Here is a 20,068-nt window from a genome sequence, read left to right as displayed (position 1 = left end):
AAGGGTTGTGGTCAATGGCTCAATATCAAAGTGGAGACTGGTGATGAGTGATGTCTCTCGAGGGTTGGTGTTGTGGCCAATACTGTTCAACATCTTTGTCAGTGGCATGGTCAATGAGATTGAGTGCATCCTCAGCAAATTTACTGATGACACCAAACTGTGTGATGCAGCCAACACCTTGGAGGAAAGGGATGCCACGCAGAGGGACCTTCGAACGCTTGAGAGATGGGCCTGCATGAACCTCAGTTCATAGTTAAACAGAGCAAATAGCAAGGTCCTACATCTGGACCAGGGAAATCCCAGGCATACCAACAGGTTGGGTAGAGAAGTGATTGAAAGTAGCACTGTGGTGAAAGGCCTAGGGGTGTTGGTTGATGAAAAGCTCAACATGACCTGGCAGTGTGTGCTCAGTGCCCAGAAAGGCAACTGCATCCTGGGCTACATCAAAAGCAGCGTTATTGGCAGGTCAAGGGAGGTTATTCTGCTCCTCTGCTCTGCTCTTGTGAGACCCCACCTGAAGTACTGTATTCAGCTCTGGTACCCCAACATAAAAATAACATAGAACTATTGGAACAAGTCCAGAGGAGGCTACAAAGTTGATAAGAGGACTGGAACACCTCTTCTATGAAAAAAGACTGAGAAAGTTGGTATGGTTCAGCCAGGAGGAGAGAAAGTTCCGCAGAGACCTCATAACAGCAACCCAAACCATTCTGTTTCATGTGATATTTTTTAACAGCATGGCTGCAAAAAATCTCATGATTAGCTGGGAATATGTACACAATTTTTGTTATTTCCTATTTTAACTTTACAAACTTGCACGTGATTCTCTTTCCAGGACTTGTCATTTTTTACCTTATTTCAGAGCACTTAATCCTGAACTTTATGTCCTTCTCCAAAAGTCAGTTTTCTTCAATTCTTTAGCTTAAAATTTCTGCCAGAAGGTGGAGATCACATGAGAGTCTCATGTACCGCAAGGATCTATCATTTAGAGTGTGAGAGAGGTTAATGATGCAAGAGGCTCTGCAGAGTCTTATTTGGGTGTAGGGAAGGTTTACTTCAGTTAATCAACATGTTCTTTAATTGACTAAGCTGAAATAAATGTCTCCTAACTAAAAGCAGGTGCTTTTGACAGTGCTTAATTATGTCAAATTGAATTTGCATGTACAGTTATATGAGAAAAAAGTTTGCCTTTGAGTCATACTGGAAGTTAATCTGAAATTAGTTGCTATGTGATAACATTGAAATTTACCTTCTAAGAAGATGTTGGTGTAAAAATGAAAATAAATCATTATACTTGAACAAAAAAGGGCAGGGAAAAAGGCATATCTTACTTTCTGAAAGGACTATTTTTTCCCCAATAAAATTTTTCCGTACATCACCAGATGTTTGATTTTGTTTATGTATATAACTTGTTCCATGAGAATATATTTCCTATCCTATCAAAATAAAGGGCATGATTCATGTTCTTTTCCATGGCAGTGTACTCAGTCTCCACTTTTCTGTTATTCTCTAGGTCTCACAGTTTTATAGTCAGTGAATTGAATCCTTCATTTAAAATCTATGTGTTTGTCTACAAAATGTAGACAGAAATATACCGCTTTTTATTTATTTATGTTTTAAAATGGTCAATGTTTTAGTGGAATAAGTATATTTTGTTAAGTACTTGTGCAAATGAAGATCAGGCTTTAACACTTATCTGTCTTATTTTTTCAGTGAATTCACATAAATCCTTTTTGGGTCTATTTCAGGATAAAACAGGAATGGAATTTGATACTTGAGTGCCGTAAGAAAGGTATTCCTCAATCAAAATACCTCAAAAATGGCTTTGTAGACACCAGTGAGAACAACCTGGGCACTTATGGAGAGAATTTTCAGCTCCAGAAGAGGCACACTTTGTTAGATGAAGGAAAGAAGGAGAGAAACAAGTTTATTTTTCATCTTTCTGGAGAGCAGTGGATGGTAAATATAATGGAAAATATGTTTCTATTGTTAAAGAATTTGGGTAGCTTAGCACCGTATCTTTTAAACCACCCCATATTTTTTTGTCAAAGCATATGAAGTTGATACTTTTTCACAGTGTTAGCAGTGACAAAAGCATTTCCTATCTTAGCCTGAACTAGTGCTTTAGTTTTCAGATATGTGTATTTCAAGTTCCCTACTGATGCATGTTATTTATCCCTCCAAAAAATTTTAGTATGAGCAATCATATAGCATTAAGGTCTCTTTCTCTGAAATTCCCAAGTGGGTGGAAAGAGATGAAAATAATATTCAGTTTTGTGGGCTTGTTGATGTCTTCTACTGATCAGAGTTCTGTATTCTTGCTCTAATGCTGTGATAACATTTTCTCAAGCTCTGCTCAATTCAAAACCAATATTGGCATCAGTCCACAGTGGTCTTGCTGAAAAAAGCAGTTTTTACTTGCAGTTTTGTTTGATGTGAACTAGATATTCACAAAAAAGCTCTGAATTAGTGCTAGTTTGAAATTGAACAAATGGTGTATTAGAGTTGGTCTGAAGATTTCTAGAGTTGTAAAAACTTCAGTTGAAATGTAATTTGGAGGAAAACTACTGTATTGATAATAAAGTTCAATTATAGTTTTGACTTTTGTGTAGTTTATACTTTTGAAATTTAATTTTGAAATTTTCATTACAAAATATGTAAGTTAAAGAGTTAATAGATAAAATGACTACATTTTACTAGAACTATATATTTTTTTGATTGACCTGAAAAGTAACTTTATCCTAGACTTGATCTTGAATATAAAAGTGTTTTCATTGTTTTAAGGGGGGCTTAAATTTCCTTTTGAATAAACAGAATACTTGAAATTTCTCAAATATAGAAAAGGAGAGGAGGAGACTGAGGAGAGACGTCATCACAGTCTGCAACTTTCTCGTGAGGGAAAAAGGAGGGCCAGGCACTGATCTCTTCTGTGTGGTGACCAGTAACAGCACCCAAGCAAATGGCCTGAAGTTGTGTCAGGGAAGGTTTAAGTTGGATATTAGGAAGAGGTTCTTCACCAGGAGGATGGTTGAACAATTGAACAGGCTCCCCCTGTGAAGTGGTCACAGCAGTAAGCCTGACAGGGTTCAAGAAGTGTTTGGATGATACTCTCGGGCACATGGTGTGACTCTTGGGGATGGTCCTGTGCAGGGTGAGGAGTTGGACTTGATGATTCTTTTGGGTCCCTCCAGTCTAGCATATTCTATTATTCTGTGAAAACCTTGGGTTCCATTCAGGTCTAGTACAGAGACTTTCTCTTCAGCTGATGCCCACCATTGACATGGTAGGACTGGTGGCTTGAAAGCTATCACATCTCTTCATTCAAGAACTTTGGACTTTCAAAATGATATTAAAGGTGTGTGGTCTAATATTGCACACTTTCATGTGTTGTAAATCTTAGGAGAAAAAGTAGAGAGCTTATAGCTCCTTAGACACTGATATAGTAGCAACTGCAAATATTTTCCATGCATCAGGGAGCAGAGAGCTGTATAGCTAAAATTTTCTGTTGTTTATTCACTTTTGGCAACCAATTAAAATTTTGCTTTGTCACCATAAACAAGGTTTTACTTTAGGAAGCAAAATCAAACATATGTATTTTGTTCTGTTTTCCAAAGCATTTAGTTTTAATTTGACATTCTGAAAAATGACATTTAAGAAAACTGGTGTACTGTTATGTACATTATGTCATCTCGAGCAGTACACTTTGATATGCTCAATGTGGCCAGATCAGGGAGTCATCACATCTCATTATCCAGTTCTAGCCTTGTTAATGTGTGTTTTCTGTTTGAACAAGATACTGTGTCATAGTTCAAGTGTCTGTAGACAAAGATAAAATCAAAGCTGCTTTATTTAGAGATCAATGTTCCTTCAAATCAAAGAACAATGTCAACTCTGTAACAGTAGAAAATGATTTAAAAATTGTGAAAATTCACTTGAAAAAGGTCTGAAAGAAGTATATGTCCCCTTATTGCAGAAATTTGGTAAAATTTATATCTGTTATACAAACCATAGCACTTACTTTGCTTTTTAAAATCTCAACTGCTACTTCTAAACCAAAGACAGACTGAGACATTAGTCCCTTTTCCCCTATTACTTTCTCACAAAAATGTACATTTTGGCAAAATGACTTTTTGGATTATAAAACCAGTGCTGGTGATCTACATGTGAAAAAAAAATCTATGGACATATGACAGATTCCTCAGAGAAGTCTGTATGTTATGTAGGTGGTAGCTGTGGGGTCATTTGGGGTTTAGTTTTTTGATGTGTTTTGCACACAAATACATCTATGAGTTGAAAGGCTGGGTGATTAAGCATTCAGAGACTGGGGGAAATCAGAATTGGGATAGCTTGTGCAAATTTAGGGGCACATGACCAGCTGAATTTGCTTTTGACTGGTCACTTACCTTTAGCAGCAGCAACAGCAGAGCCATGTAAAGTGTCCATTTGGGGACTAGCTGCTGAATCCTCTACCTTGTTTTGCACTGGTATTTCTATTATGTTACTCCTTTCCTCTTGTCCAGGAAGCCGTAATACAGCCTCTAGACAGTTAATAGCTGGATAGTTTAGTCTGATTAAATTGATGGTATGACTTACAGATTTAATTTTGAGAACTAGGCTTGTTTGTAGACTATACAATTTCTTTTTTTGGGGTGCGGTGAAGCTAAGTCTCACAGAGGAGAAATTCCCAGCAGAGGCCTTTTTAAAGATCAAAGTAAGTGGCTTTACCACATTCGTCCCACAGGTCTCCATGTGAGAGTGCCTGGGCTGTCCAGATGGTAAAAATGTAGTAGTAAGCTACTGCTTCATAGTCCATGTCCATATAGCATAGCAGTGCATCTGGCTCGCTGTTTCTGCACTGATTAGGTTAAAAAAGGGTCTTGTAACACACTCCATGATAGAATCATAGGACCTTTTAGGCTAGAAAAGACCTTTAAGTTCATTGACACTAACCATCAACCTAGCAGCTGAGGGATGTACACTGCCTTTGGGCATGCCTCAGCAGAAGAACTGTGTGGCTCGCTGGCATATAGAGAACATGGTCTTTCTGTCTCAGAGGATATCTTGCATGGCCAGAGCAGTTGTGAGCAGGTTACAATGTTCAGTCAACTGAAACAGCTTGGGATAGCTTTGAGAAATATTTTAAAAATAATCAAGATAATGCACTTTTGAAAATATTGTCCTCTAAGGCCTCCTTCTGAGAACATTTATAAGGGAGAAAATCATAGCAGATCAAGTATTTTGAATTCCTAGTAGAAATTTCTTCCTTCAAGACTTCATGCCGCTTTTTCACCATCTTTCAAATGTCATTGAAATGATAATGTATTTTTGTTAGGTGGGACTCACTGTTCCTTGTACTTGTAAAGTAATTATTTTAACATACCTGAGGAAAAATAAAGCTCTTCATGAGAAATAAAATAGTGGGGGAAAGAAAGGGTAATAATTTCATAATTATTAGCCTTAAACACTTTTTGGTAGGCATTTTATTTTTAAGTGTATAGATTTGTTAGTCATTATAGCCCTCCTTAGAGGTATGTGTAAAAGTGATAAGGATGAATAGGGAATGATTTAAGGATTAAAACCCTAGGAATTATGGCACCATGTTGAAGGAGGCAAGGACCAGTTAGTTTGGGCTTTTAAAAGAGCTACAGTGGCAGGGAGATCAGTGAAAAGAGACTGGAAATAAGAAGAAGCAAGTACAAATCAGGTTGTCTTAGAAGTTAATAACAGTCTTAAACAAGATATAGTTAGCACTGAGCACATCTTGGAAGTGATGAATATGGAAGTTAAAATGATCTTGATCCAGAAAAGAAAAAGGATAAAATGTTTGATTGCAACAATGAACTATACACTAAAATGTTCTGTGTAGTTCACACAAAAGTTCAAAGCTCATGCAATAAATATGAGGCTAGACAAATAGGCACAGGGTAGTATCTAAAGAGACTGGGGCTTAATTTTACAGTATATGAATTCTGAGGAATTGTATTCTGTTTATGCATATCCATATTATAGATCAAGAGCACTGTATGTAGAATTAGTATCAAGCACTTGTGCTTGAAGAACTAGTACTCAACAAGTCCCTCTGAATCTGAAAAGTCCTTCTGTAACTTGGATACTGGTTTAACCATGACCATCTGTGTGTTTAGCTTCTGCCTGTGGGAATGGTTGCTAACTTAGCCTTACCTTTGTCTGCCAGAGCTCCATCAGGATAGTGCTGTGTGACAACATCCCTAAGGTTCAGGGGTCCTTGCCTCCCTTTTACCTATCAGACAAATATTTATGACTGAAGTGTGTGCTTCCCTGGGGGGTGCATTTCTGTCAGCTGGGAACAGTAATGAATTAATACCTGCAGTTAGAAAAGAAAAGGGTATAAAATAACAAATAGGCTAGTCTTATAATCTTAGAATTCTGGTATTGTGAATGAAATCAGGCAGGCTTTTCTTTTCTGTGTCTCTTTTTATAAAAAGTGGTCGGAACTCAGTTGTAGTGCCCCCGTAGGGACTCTAAATCCTCCTGTGTTTGCAAAACACTTGGGATTTGACAGCATGAGAGTGGTGTAACATGCCATAAATAATTTCATGTTTCCAAGGTATATTTCTGAAAAAAAATTATTTATTTGAGAGTTTTCCAGGCAAATCCACTGTGAAAAAGCTGTAGAAGGGCTATGGACCTTTGAATTGTGTTTTCAAATCAGATGCCTCAGAGAGAATGATGAAACACTTAATTGAGAACCTTTGTACACGTAAACATGTCTAATCAATTAAATTAGTTCTTCAGAGAAACAGCACTGCTATTAGCATTAGAAACTGAGGCAAAATAATACCATGAATATTCATATGAATTTTTAAATTAAATCACTTTGCCTCTGTTTTTCCCCTCTGAATATTTACTTTCTGCTAGTAACTAATGAATGTTTATTCTCTAGTGAATCAGTGAATTTTAAATGTTTTTCCAAAAATATTTAGGATAAACAGGTTTTTTAATGTGTGATATCAATATTGGCAGAGGAAAACTCATGATGCTCCTCAAATAGAGAGCAGGACTGTTCATGGCTGAATGGCTTTCCCTAAGTAGAATCTGGATACCTACCTACTTTAAAGAATTTTAATGTCAAATGTGCACAAGTAAGGGAGGAATGGTAAAATTCTTTTTTCACAAATCATGGTCTTCTGGCATGTCATTTCTTCAGAGAAAAAAGCAGTAAATTACTATATTTGTATTTATTCTCCCAGTTTTATTTTCTGAGATAATATGTATTTTCACAGAGAACAGAATTTCCATCTGTTATTTCTAACTGTTTGTGACAGTGACATACTTATTTCCTACAGAGGGTCAAGTAGGATTGGTACACTGAATGGACAGAGAAAATCTCTCTGGTGCTTATATAACTTCCAGAGATTTTTTTCTCCTCAAAAAAGTATAAAATTCCTGACCCAGTCAGGACTACCTTTATTACTAAATACATTTCACAGAATCATAGAATCATTTAGGTTGAAAAAGACCTCTAAGATCACTGACTCCAGCTGTTAACACTGTCAAGTCCACAGTAAACCATGACCCTAGGTGTCTGAGGGTTGTTTATCCTGGTGGCAGCACAGGGAAGGGGTTCTTCTGTGCTGCTGGGACCCAGGTGGTCAGGTGCTGGAGCACCAGAGGCATGGGAGAGGCCAAAGCAAGGGATATGGGGGCTCTCCCTCTCTGTCTGCTGGTACAGGCTTTGCCTGAACCACACCTTTCTTTCACCCAAGAAGGACCAGGCACAGGTGAGCACAGTTAAAAATCATCCTGTTTTATTAAGGTGTCCACAAGAAAGCCACCCCATGTCCCTGCCTGAGGACTGACATCCTACCCTTATGGGGAAGGAAGCACCCCAAGATTCATAAATGCTTGTGGTTAGAAGGAACCATTAAAGTCACAATGCTTTATTAGTACATTACTGTTACACTTCAATGTTAAAGTCCTCTGCCCACATTAAGGTGCAAATGAGACCAAATGTCAATTCAACAGAACCGACTTTATTTATAGAATAAGTGTATAGGGAAAAGAGAGTGAGGAGGAGAGAGAGAGGGAAGGAGAGAGATAGTGCAAGCAGAAGATACTCACCACTGAGCACTTGCTTAATATTTATGCTGCAAATGTTATTAACTCTTTCTTTACACCACTCCAAGACTTAAACATTGATCTGTGGTCATTACACGAAATTGTTGTCTTCATCCATGATCGTGATGTGCACATACGTGAACAGAGGGAGAAAGGAGGAGCAAAGCAGAAGAGATGATGTGAGAAATCCTGCATCAAACAATTGCCATTCCAATCTTTAAGAAAATAAATCCAGTTAACAACATCAGTCCCTTATCTTCTGGGATTCTACAGGGACACTATGCAAGCTTAGGGCCAGCTGCCTTCTCCAGGGACCCACCTGGTGCTGGCAGCAGTGCACCACCTCTCTGGTTGTCCCATGATGCAGGGGCATTTGAACACCCTGTCTGGAACCCTGAGCCTGCTCCTGAAGAGGCAGAACCTTTTCACAGAGACTGCTGTAGGTGAGGACTCAAACAATTTCCTGTCCCATGTCAGCAAGTTGTCCTCCCAGCAAATGGCATTTGCGAAAGCCTCCACTTCCCTAATTTCCCTTTCCACATCTTCTCCAATTTGGTAGAAACATTATTACTCTGACTCCATGCCTGTGCCCAAATAAAACACCAGCAGGTTCAAGTAATCAAGAAACTTGTTCTGGACTGCCCCTGAGAGCCAGTTCATCAGCTGTGGGTGTGTGTGGTTTGAGGGTTCAAGTGCTCTGCCCAGGTTTAGTGCAGGCAAGGCACAGGGAGACACTCTTTCCCAGTATGCCAACTTTGGTCTTTGTTTTATTCTGGGGCCAGGTCTCTGAGGCACGGAGGTCTCAGAGTTCTTCACCCTTGCACCACGGCTTGCTGAGGACAGGAGAAGGTAATGCCTTTGCCAGCTCTTGTGTCTTGGTGGCAAGTCATGTGACCCTCGTCTTTCTCAGGAGCTCCAGCCAGGGCAGCAGCTACTGGCTGACTTGATGAAGGGTTGGGGGGCAGGAGGCACAGGGGCAGGTAGCAGGGGGTGTAGGAGACAGGTGCCTGTCTGTCTGCCCCTGCTGCTGTGGATGTTGTTGCCACTGCCACATCCATGATTTTGAAGCCCAAAAAGGCAAAATAAAACTGTTTAGAGACATAATTTTAGTCAGAAAACAGTCAAGGTATTTATTGGTACAACATTGGGGAACTCTCCGACTAGTGTCGGACAATAGAGTTCCAAAATCATCAGTGTAAAGCTGCAGTATTTATACATTGCCAATAAGTGATTACAATATACATGCATAAATATTCATATGATTGCAACACTTGATTATAATATTCATAGCAGGCAGGGTCTAGGCAGCGTCATGGGTGGAGTTGTCTATTTGAGGAATATTATGGTGGGAGATCCTGTTACTTCATCTGGTGGTAGTCGTATCTAGCTCCTCTTCCTCGGTGAACTTTTCAACTCCTGCAGTTTTTGGCTGGCTTCTAGGGTTGATTCTGCCAAAGGTTGCACCTGGGACTTCTTGTCTCACCCCTCCAGGTCAGTTTGTTCCGCTTCATGTCTACGTTGCCTAGGTGTGCACATTTTTACTTTGTTCTTGAGCAAGCTTCCCTATCCCCTTGGACGATTCCTCTTGCCTTGTGAATGTTAAATGCTCCATGCTCCTGTAACTTAATTATACTAGCTATACATTTATGTTTCTGGCCTGTCTAAATGTTAAATGTTTCCCTAACTTAATCATGCTAGCCATACTTCTTTGTGGGGGGTAACTCTTCAGGTTTTGGGTCTTGCGCTGTTTCAATTTGACCCGGGCCCTGTCGTGCTGCCTGCCATCGTGCACATCTGTACAACAGAAGCCTTTCCTGTGATGCTTTAGATGTGGGCTGTGGTGTGAGTGTACATGTAGTTGTAGATTCCAGTGCTCTACTCATACCTGTCGTGTGAACGGCATGGGGAGCCTCTCTTGTCTAGTACTCCAGCTTTGGTTGTCATTGTGTTCCTTTTGGAATAGCTCTTGGGGATTGTCAGCTTCCCAGTGTTCGCCCTCCTCAGACAAGGTCCTGTGTTGGTCTCTGGCACTTCCAGGACTGTCCCTACTGCTGCCCCTGCCCAGGGCCCACTGAGGGTGTGTGCTTTCAGCTAGCCAGGCGAGGGGCTGAGTGGGCAGCAGGGGCTGTGCCAGGCAGCTCCCTGGCTTTCTGACCCTGCTGCTGTCACCTGCTTGTTGAAGGCAGGAGAAGCTGTTGCCTTTGCCACCTCTTGTGCCTTGGCAGCAAGAGATGTGCAGTGCTCCTCATCCTGTGATGCTGTCTCCAGCTGCCTGTGGTCCAGCTTCGTGCTGGAGAAGGAGGAGAAGGAAGAGGAGGAGGCAGTCTAGGCACCTCTGCCAGTAGGTTTGTTTGGCATTCTCTTCTGCTGAGGCAGCCAGGAGAGATACTGTTTCCTGAGGGAGGTGCTCTCCTGGGACTGGGCACCTCAGGGCTCAGCGCTCTTAATAAATAAATAAATAACCTAGCAGTCAGGACAGGGCCACATGTCACTGTGGCCTCTGGACACCATGATGCCCCTGCATCACAAAGGTGACAATGCGCCATGCCCTGGCACCAGTATAATAGTGGGGGGTGTGTGCAGAACCAGCCGAAATTGGATGGAACCAGTTAGTACCAGTAACGCCCAGCAAGAGACAGTCCCTGACAGAGGCCCCAGCTGGCCCAAGCTGTCACTTTCTGCATGGTCCCATCACCTGTGGTCCCTGCAGAGCTCAGCCCTGTCTGCATTCTGGAGCTTGGGCTACTGTCACTGTGGGCAGCCAGTGATGTAGAGGTGATGTCCGCATGTTAGGAGGATAAATTACTTGTTGATAGAGTTGCAATGTGAATGTTTGAGGCTTGCCCCCTAGGGTCCCCTTCAATGCAGAACTGTAAAAAATCAAATAACTTTATGTTATTTGATTGGCCTCTGTGTGGATCAGCCTCTTGCACACTGGATGAAAGAACCTATTTTGAGAGAACAGGAGAGACATGCCAGTGCCCTGCTGGGGGCCTGAAGCAGAGAGCTCCTGGAATGAGTGTCAAACTTTGTTAAAGATGTGGGAGATTTTGATGCAAACCATGACAGATAAAACTACAGAGCTAGAAAAGAAAGAGAATTGAAACTTCTAAGAACTTTGATCACAGTTTTATTTCAGGCTCCTGTAAATTCTCTCCTAATTAGAAATATTATAATCAGAAATTGTTGTAGGTTTGCTATTTATTTCTCTTTAAACCTTTTATTTCCTCTAGGAAAAATCAAACAAGTTTGAGAGTCTTGTTTTGCTGTTAAAGGCAAAAGACTGGCTATCCTCCAAGTGTCAGTCTTCATGCTGCAATTTATCAGCAGGCTGCCAGCTTTAGCGTGGCAGCAGAAGATTAAAAAAAAACCACAAGGGAATCAGAGAGTAAAGCAAACGTAAAGCATGTGCAAATTTCTGTTCCCAGCCCTATCTAGTTTGTAAATGAAGCAAAATATCACATCAATTTATGTTTCAGCAAAGAAATATAAATGTCTTGTAAAATGGAAAATGTTAAAAACCATATAATAGCAAAGTATTTGCTTGCTTGCATTTGCAAATTGTAAATATGATCATAGAATAGAAATAAATAATCTCAAGAGTGAAAAGTAAGTTGGCAGTTGGTAGAAGAATGGAATCTCCTTCCATTCTTTCAAAATTGTGTCTAAATGTACTGCAGTTGCTGTACTGGAATATCTTGGTGCTTTAAACAACCCTTACTGCAGACATAAATGTTATAAATTTTTTTATATAGTAATAATAAAGAACTTTTTTCATATTTTGGCTTAATTTCTCTGAGATGAATGAGCTTGATCTTCATCTGAGAGAGAACCTTGTGAGCTACACTGTTTTCAAAGCTATGAAGGAGAAGGTGATGGAGTTCTCCCCTGGAAGAACAGCATTGCTGATTCACAGGGAAAAACGTTCCCCTTTGATCCCTGCTGTATTTGCCAACAAGGAGCTGGAGATGGTGTGCTGTGACAATAAGGTGCAAAAAACCAGTAGGTCAGTAAAACGACAAGAAGACCTATATTGTGAAGAAACCAAGTGGGGAAAAAAAGACTGTTAACACAGATATCTTTTTCTCTCCAGTATGATTATTCTGCTTTCTCTCCAAATCAGAGTTCTTCCCCACAGAGACATCTATGACACTCCAGCTAAATTCCCCATAAGCTAAATTTTCCATTCTTTACAGGTGGGACTAACAATAAATTAATTAAACTAATTAAATTTGCAGTTGGTATCTTTATTTCATTTTGCTGCAGAAAAATGTCCAGCAATGGAAGTGGAGAAATGGAAACTAAGTCTAGAAAGTTTGAGAGATTTCTCATTGTCAGTCCTGGAGCATTTCAGGCATTTTATTTTTTAATTGCCATAAACTGACAAATATAGAATATGGATCACAATGCAATATACACTTAATTGGAAAACGAAGCAAAAAATGAAATTATATGTATCAAATGTGGAGGGGCAGGTAGCAAGACAGAACTACATTAACATAGGGTAAGGGTCTGCATGTGTAAATTTAGAAAGAACTGAAAAGAGAGGCAGCAACCACCAAAGAACACCTTCTGATGAACAGTCTGGTATACCTTTAATTATGACTGGATATTTGAATTTACATAAGAGTTAATTGGCACTATTCCTAGCTCAGAAGTTCAGCATTAATAAAGAATCCATTAAAATGCATCACTCATGTTAATGTCTTGGGGGATCTATGAAGTCTAGAAGAAAAAAAGAGAGAGGGCAATATCCTTTGTATAAAAACCAGTAATTCCTACTGTGTCATGTTTTTCATGGACAGGAAACAAACCTGGAAGTCATAAAGAAATCAAAGGCTGAAACTCTTACATCTCTTCTTATTAAACAAAGTTAATGGTAGAACCTCTTCTAGATTGTTACAGATGTTACCAGTGCACAGTGTCATAAAACCCGGGACAGACTGGTAAATTATATGGTGCTTAAGGAAGTGGAGTTTAAATGATCTGACCTTCAAGTTTAGGAATTGATTTTTGTCTGTTTCAAGTTCAAGGATTTTGGCAACATAATTTAAACAAATATGTGTACATCTGGAGTGAATACCAATTAACTAAAACAATTTTGTAAGCATTAAAGGCTTTATGACTTTTAGTTTCAGTTATACATTGAAGATTTTTGACAAATAGAATAGCCTGAAAATTACTCAGAAACAAGTTTTTCCTGCGTATTTGGAAAATACTGGAATTCTGAAAGCAAAGGATTCTGTGTTACTAAATCAAGAATTACTTGCAATTGTGGACTGATTTGAAAGATAAAGTCTTTCTATTATCTCTAAAGAAATCTAATACATTTTTTTGAACATTGCTGTAACAAGAGGTTAAGACTTTCAAAAGTTGATATACATGTATCTTGGCTGAGATGGTTCTGTTGCATCTTGGCAAACAAATTTTGAAACATTGACAAGTAGTCAGAACATAGTCACACCTTTTTGTTGTTGTTGCTTTTTTTTCCCCTGCTGGCAAACCCTATTTAAATATTTCCTATACACTCACTTTTCTGTTCTGTGTTTGGTTTTACTACATCTTGATGTGTGAATTAAAGTACTGAAAAGTGTTTTTAAAAAAAATCCTCCATCTGGAAAAAAGAGATAATGTGTGAGACACCAAACAGATTGAGTGCTTTGGATAGGTTTCTGTTTTAGAGCAAATGATTGCATTAGGAGTTCTAAAATGAATATGTGGTGAAGACAGCTGCAATGCTCTTCAAAAGCAGACAGCTCCTGTGAGGCTTTGGCAAACTGCTGTTCTATATCAAGATAATTAAGGCAAAGTGTTGAGGTTGGGCTGTAGCATTTTGCCCTCTATATTTAGAAACATGATAGAACAAAATTCAAATTTCATACTTTCTATTTATTTGTCCTTATTTCACTTACAGGAACTCCCGGATTCTCTGAAAGATCAGATCTATCTGAAAGAATGGCATGTGTACAATACATTGATTCAAACCATTCCAGCCTACATTGCATTATTTCAAGATCTGAGAGTATTGGAATTGTCAAAAAATCAAATCACCCATCTCCCAGTAGAGATTGGTAAGTTGGTTCAAGATATTCAGATATTTATATTCACATCATTTAGCTCCACTGTAAGGAAATGAGAATCTGTGGATATTCTTATTAATGTACTGATAATTGTCTTCCTTGTTTAGAGTTAACAGTCCCTTCTACAATTTTACAGCTCTCTGGCTTTAATTATACTTGCCAAATTGTTCAAACACAGGAAAAAGCTAACACATTTTTGTTATCACACTATAAGGTAGTTATTGCATGTATTCAAGTAGATGAAGATTTCTTCCTGAGAACTGGTGGTGTTTTATGTTCCTTACAGGTTAAGAAAAATAGAATTATTACAGAGCTGTAAGCCTCAAACAAGATGAATTGTAACATAAGACTGTGGTAAAACAGAATAAAACATATAAAATCTGTCTTTTAAAGACTTCAGTGATCATCTTCATTTAATAAAGTAATATGTCATAGAGTGATCTAATCATAGAATAATTTGGATTGGGAGGCACTTTAAAAATCATCTAGTTCCAACCACTCTGCCATGGACCAGGACACCTTTCATAGGTCAGGTTGCTCAAAGCCCCATCCAATCTAGCCTTGAACACTTCCAGGAATGGGGTATCCACAAATCTCTGCAATCTGTTCCAGTGGCTCACCAGCCTTACAGTGAAGAATTTCCTTGTTGAATCTAATCTAAATCTACCCAACATGGTATCAGATATTTTAGAGAAACAAATTCCTATTGCTTACACACTTTGGCGTTTGCTATTTTAAGCTACATACAAGAGTTGTAATGTTTGGCCCTCCTGTGGTTTTTGGATCTGACAATATATAAAGTTATTTGACAGATTGTGTTGGTATTGAAAGAGATTTTCAGCTCCTACTAGAAAAAATGTTATTGTAACGGGTGGAGTTGAAGAAACTGGTTCCACTATGAGTTCACCATTGTTGAGCCCATGACCCAAGTGTACTAATACCTCAACATTTGCTGAAGTCCTGGGCTTTTCCCATGATTGGCATTCCTTATGTACACTAAGAGATAACAACTTAAGGACTAAACCCTCCACCTCCCTTGTTATCAGTTTTAACTGAGAAAAACTAGAAGAGGGAGAGCATCCCGGAACACAGAAATCAGTTCTAGAATTTTCTACTCTTTTCTACTCTTTTTCTACTCTATTACAGTAGTGCTTGTGATTTTGATTTATTTACTCACACTATATTTTAGAAAGAGAATTCTATACAGGCATTGAAGTAGATTTTACGGTTTCAGCTTGGCATCTGAACACACTAAAGGGTCATGAACAAGTCACAAACAGGACATAATGCACATAAAATGAGCACCGTTTTGTCAGTGCTTTGACTATGGAACTTGGATAGATAGGCCAGGGGTTATAGTGAACAAATACCTTCTAAGAGGTAGTTTGGAAGAAAGTGGATATAGTATGGAAGAAAGGAGAAAGGATACTAGTTTCCTGCCAGAGGCTGCCCTTAACCCTCATTGAGGCAGTTAGAGGCAAAGTTTTTTCTTTCTTCTTGCAATATTATGCGCTGTTAATGAAAATGATCCCCAAGAAAAAAAAATGATCCTATTAAAGTCTATTTTCACAATAAAGGCTAAACCACAGATCACAGAATCATAGAATTGTTAAGATTAGGAAAAATGTCTAAGATCAAGTGCAACCATTGACCTGTAGCCCCACTGAGTTCATCTCTAAACCATGTCCCTGTCACATACAGAACTTTTTTAAAATTTCAGGGATGGTAATTCCATCATTTTCTTGGGCAGCCTGTCCCAGTGCCTGACCAACTGTTCAGTGAAGAATTTTTTGCTGATATCTAATCTAGATCTCCTCTTGCACAACTTGAGGTTGTTTCCTTTCACTATGTTACTTGTTAACTGGGAGAAGAGATCAACCCTGACCTGAATACAACCTTGATTCATAAAGTTGTAGAGAGTGATAAAGGTCACCCCTGAGATTCCTTTTCTCCAGGCTGAACAATCCCAGCTCCCTCAGGGGCCTCAATGTCTTTCTTGTTAAGAGGAGCTGCTGTGGTTTAGGAATGATATTCCCCAATTTAGTGATCCCACTGAAGCACTCCAAACCATGCACTGCTCACTCACTCCCCCACTCCTCTTTCCCCACTACCTCTGGGCAGATGGAGAGGGGAATTGAAGGCACAAAAAGTAAAGATGACAAGTTGAGCTTTACCTTTAAAAGTACAGTTTACTGGAAACAGCTACAATATCAGTAACAGAGGAGACTGGTGCTACCAAACCACTCACTTCACACCATGTTTGCTATCCTTGAAATGTGACCTGGGTCCTAGCCATGGCCCCTCCTGGGTACTGCAAAAATGAACATTCTTCTGTCCAGAACCAGGACAAGGGCCCAGAACTGGACACAAGATTTGAGCTGTGGTCTCACCAGTGCCTCACCAGGTAGAGGGGGACAATCACTTCCCTGGTCCCTGATCACACTATTGCTGATATAGGCCAGAATGCCATTTGCCTTCTTGGCCACCTGGACACACTGCTGATTCGTGTTCAGCACCCCCATGCCCCTTTCTTCTGGGCAGCTTTCTGTCCAGTCTTCCTCATGGCTGCAGTGCTTCATGGGGCTGTTGTGACCCAAGAGCAGGACCTGTCTCTTCATGTTATTAAACCTCATACAATAAACCTCAGCTCATTGATCCAGATTGTTCAGATCCCTCTGAATATTCTTCCTTCCCTTTGGCAGATCAACACTCCCACCCAACTTAGTGTCATCTACAAACTGACTGAGGGTGCACTCCATCCCCTCATCCACATCAACAATAAAGATTTTAAACAGAACTGGCTCCAACACTGAACCCTGAGGAACCCCACTGGTGGTCAAGAATATTGTTCTAGCATGACCAATTCACCATAGAGGGTAATGTAGAGGCTGTATCAGACCTTTGTCGGGAAACAAGGAAGAAAATTTCAGAGTTTCTAGTAGCAAGCACTATTCTTTCAATTGCATTAAAGTGTGATTTCTGCTTATCAGTAGCTTTTATGTTATTCCCATTTATTCAATTTCCCTACAACATGCTTATCCTGTTAGCTTATACCCAGGATGTTGCTTTCTTCCTTTCAATGTTTTTGTTCCTTCTTTTTTTCTTTTTTTTTTTTTAAATATAAGTGCTCTCCTGGAAGAGGCAGAGAATGTTAGAAAACTGTTTGCTCTAAGTTCTTCCTCAGACACAGCATTATAGTATTCACCATCCTCCTCTAAACTGTTGCCACAGTCTGATAATCACAGAGGAACAAAGAGAGCTCTCTGTAGAGTGCAGAAAGAACTTTGAGTTTGAATATTCCCCCAAATGAGATAAGACTCAAAGTTATATTTTGATACCAAAACCTGATATTTTAATTTTATTAATTGTAAAAGTGAGAAAGGAAAGGAAAAATAGAGAAAAGCTGGGAAAAGACAAGGTTAGTTTAAAAGGCTAGGACAGTTTTACCACCACTTTCTACCTTTCTGCTGAGATGGGGAGAACGAAGCAATTTCTACCTTTCTTCTGCCACTTGTAATGGTTATCTTCTGGCCCAGAGGGGCTGGCAGCTTGTTAGATTTCAGCCTTCTGGAATGCAGCCATGATGTGTGGTCCCTGCTGCTCATGTCTTAGCTGTGTTTCAGTTGGGCAGCTGCTAAGCAGAGCAAAGTCACAGTTCCCGTCTTGTCAGGAATATGGTAGGGATGCAGGAACAGGGTTTTTCAGAAGTCACGCATGTAATATGATTAGTTTCTGTTCTCCCTAGGCTGGCAAGATCTCAGCTCCCAGTCGTAGGCTTTGCAGCTGATGGTGAGGAGAAGTGCAGGGGTAAGACTGGCCAGCTCCAACCTTCCCAGGCAGAGAGACTTGCAGATAGGATGCCTCTCCTTCCCTCTTCTCTTGGTTTTGCATAGTTTTTGCTTCACTTCATACAGAGTTCAAGACCTTTTTGCTATCATTCATTTTGCATGTAGCCTTCAGGTGTTCAAAGGGATAACAAAACCAGACACAATGGCAGAGCATTTTTTGTAGCATTTTTTCTCGTTATCAGTTTTCTACAGCTGTGAATATGAATTCAGATTTTTTTTTTCAGAATTAATGAAATCCAAGCACCCATCTGTACAAATATAGATTTGAAGATTAGACACTGCATAACCAAATTAACAAATTTTCTAAGTTGTAGGTGCTATTTATACAGTAATACATCATAGCAGTGATTCTAACCTATCCCAACAAAGACACATATTCACTGATGTAGTTTAAAACCAAATAATACAAAAAAGGCACTAATGATTTTCAGTCTTACTGAATGTCCTGTGTTGATAGATAGACCACCTATTGGCAATGCAGTGGAACTGCCGTTGTTGTTATAGCATAAATTACAGAGAGGTTTTCTCTCAATTTGGGTAATGCTCTGTTTGTAGCCATGTAAGAGGATATTCTTGCAAATGTCTATTCTTTTATTTCAAGTATTTTAAATGCATATAGAGACTGACTCTAATGTGTGTTGGAAATGCTAATTATTTTTGTAAGACATTATTATGAAAGGCCTTGGGTAGTTTGAAGCTTTTGGATACTGCTTCAAAATGAAACCCTTCATACTTCAGTCAACTTAGCTACTAAATTAGCAGAAGGAAAATAATTGATGTGGGTTTGATTTGGGAACTCTACCTGAACAAGTACTGAAGACTTGATGCTAAATCAAAAGGTAAGGTGTCTGGAAAGGTTAAGTGCTAAGGTATTCATGATTATGTGTTCTTTTTACAAAACAGCAGCAAGTAGATAAATATCAGAGTTAAAATGTATTTGAGAGTAATGACAGATAATTGATGTTGGCAGTGACACGGATCTTGTTGGTTCTTTAATCTTCAGACAGAATTGAAGCCAAATTTAGCTTGATAAATCACCCAGCAGAGGCTAACCTGGTGAGCCATGTTAGGCCTACTTTTGATTCTCTCCAGAGGGTCCAGAATATTTTTCCTGAAAAAAAGTATTGTTGCAATAGCAGTCTCTGGATAAAAATGTCTGCAGGAACTGAAGTTCATGTTCCTGTTTTACTAGATTTACACAATGCTCCATTCTGAATCAGGGAGAAAAAAGACACAAATCCCTTCTCAGATTTTTCAAATCACAGTGACAGTTAGAGTCAGTTATGTACTTGAACAGACTAAATTTGTATCAAAAGAGAGATAAGAATACTTTTGATCTCATTCTTTCTGTGTAATACCAATTATTTCAATTGGAAGCATTAAAAAAAAGAAATGGAGGAAACAGCAGAGTGTAGCTGATTGTATTAAAATGGTCAAGGTCTTTTTTACACAGGAAAAACAGAAAAAAGTCATGAACAGGGGTGTAGCCAGGAAATTTACTTTTTCTTCTGTGAGATTGCAGTTCTGACTCTGACTGCATGTCTGCAGTGCAGTTGCTGTATCTAAATTAGTGCCAGTACATTAGTAATTGCTATAAGTGCAAATATCCAACAGAATATGTTCTCATATTCACACAGGAAGTAGTGAACTGCATTTTCATGTAGCCCCAAAGCTTTTGTGCTGGAATGGAGTTATGAGGCTATACCAGGATTTTTTTTTGTCCTACAAAATATTCATGAAACATCTCAAAGAGCCGTTAATAAAATATTTGTACCTCATTATGTTCTCTCACATTTTTGTTTTGCCAAATATTTAAGATTAAAAACAATTTTGCTTCTGAGACATGATTTAGTAAGAAATCACAGGGATTTTTTTGCCTCCTCCCTACCTTACAGTGTAAAATTTCATTAATCCAATTTTCAACAACTCAGCAGGGAAAACTACTAAATGACTTCTAGATACCTAAAATAACTTTTTCCATTATTAAGATTCCCAATGTTCTAATGTGTGAGTTTCTTAGAAGAAAATATGTATTCTTAGTCT

At 39.1% G+C, this 20,068-nt stretch overlaps 1 protein-coding gene across 1 annotated transcript in view; it reads left to right on the top strand.

Moving 5' to 3' along the window:
- LRRC2 (leucine rich repeat containing 2) overlaps nt 1-20,068 on the top strand; it is a 91,883-nt gene that overhangs the window by 30,977 nt on the left and 40,838 nt on the right. The window contains exons 3-4 of the mRNA XM_071580885.1: nt 1,749-1,959; nt 14,012-14,168. Of these exons, the coding sequence (XP_071436986.1) occupies nt 1,749-1,959; nt 14,012-14,168 (368 nt within the window). The remainder of the gene's footprint in view (nt 1-1,748; nt 1,960-14,011; nt 14,169-20,068) is intronic.

The sequence above is a fragment of the Pithys albifrons genome, chromosome Z (genome assembly GCF_047495875.1).
Source record: "Pithys albifrons albifrons isolate INPA30051 chromosome Z, PitAlb_v1, whole genome shotgun sequence".
Classification (NCBI taxonomy): Eukaryota; Metazoa; Chordata; class Aves; order Passeriformes; family Thamnophilidae; genus Pithys; species Pithys albifrons.
This window is presented reverse-complemented; position numbering and strand designations above follow the sequence as displayed.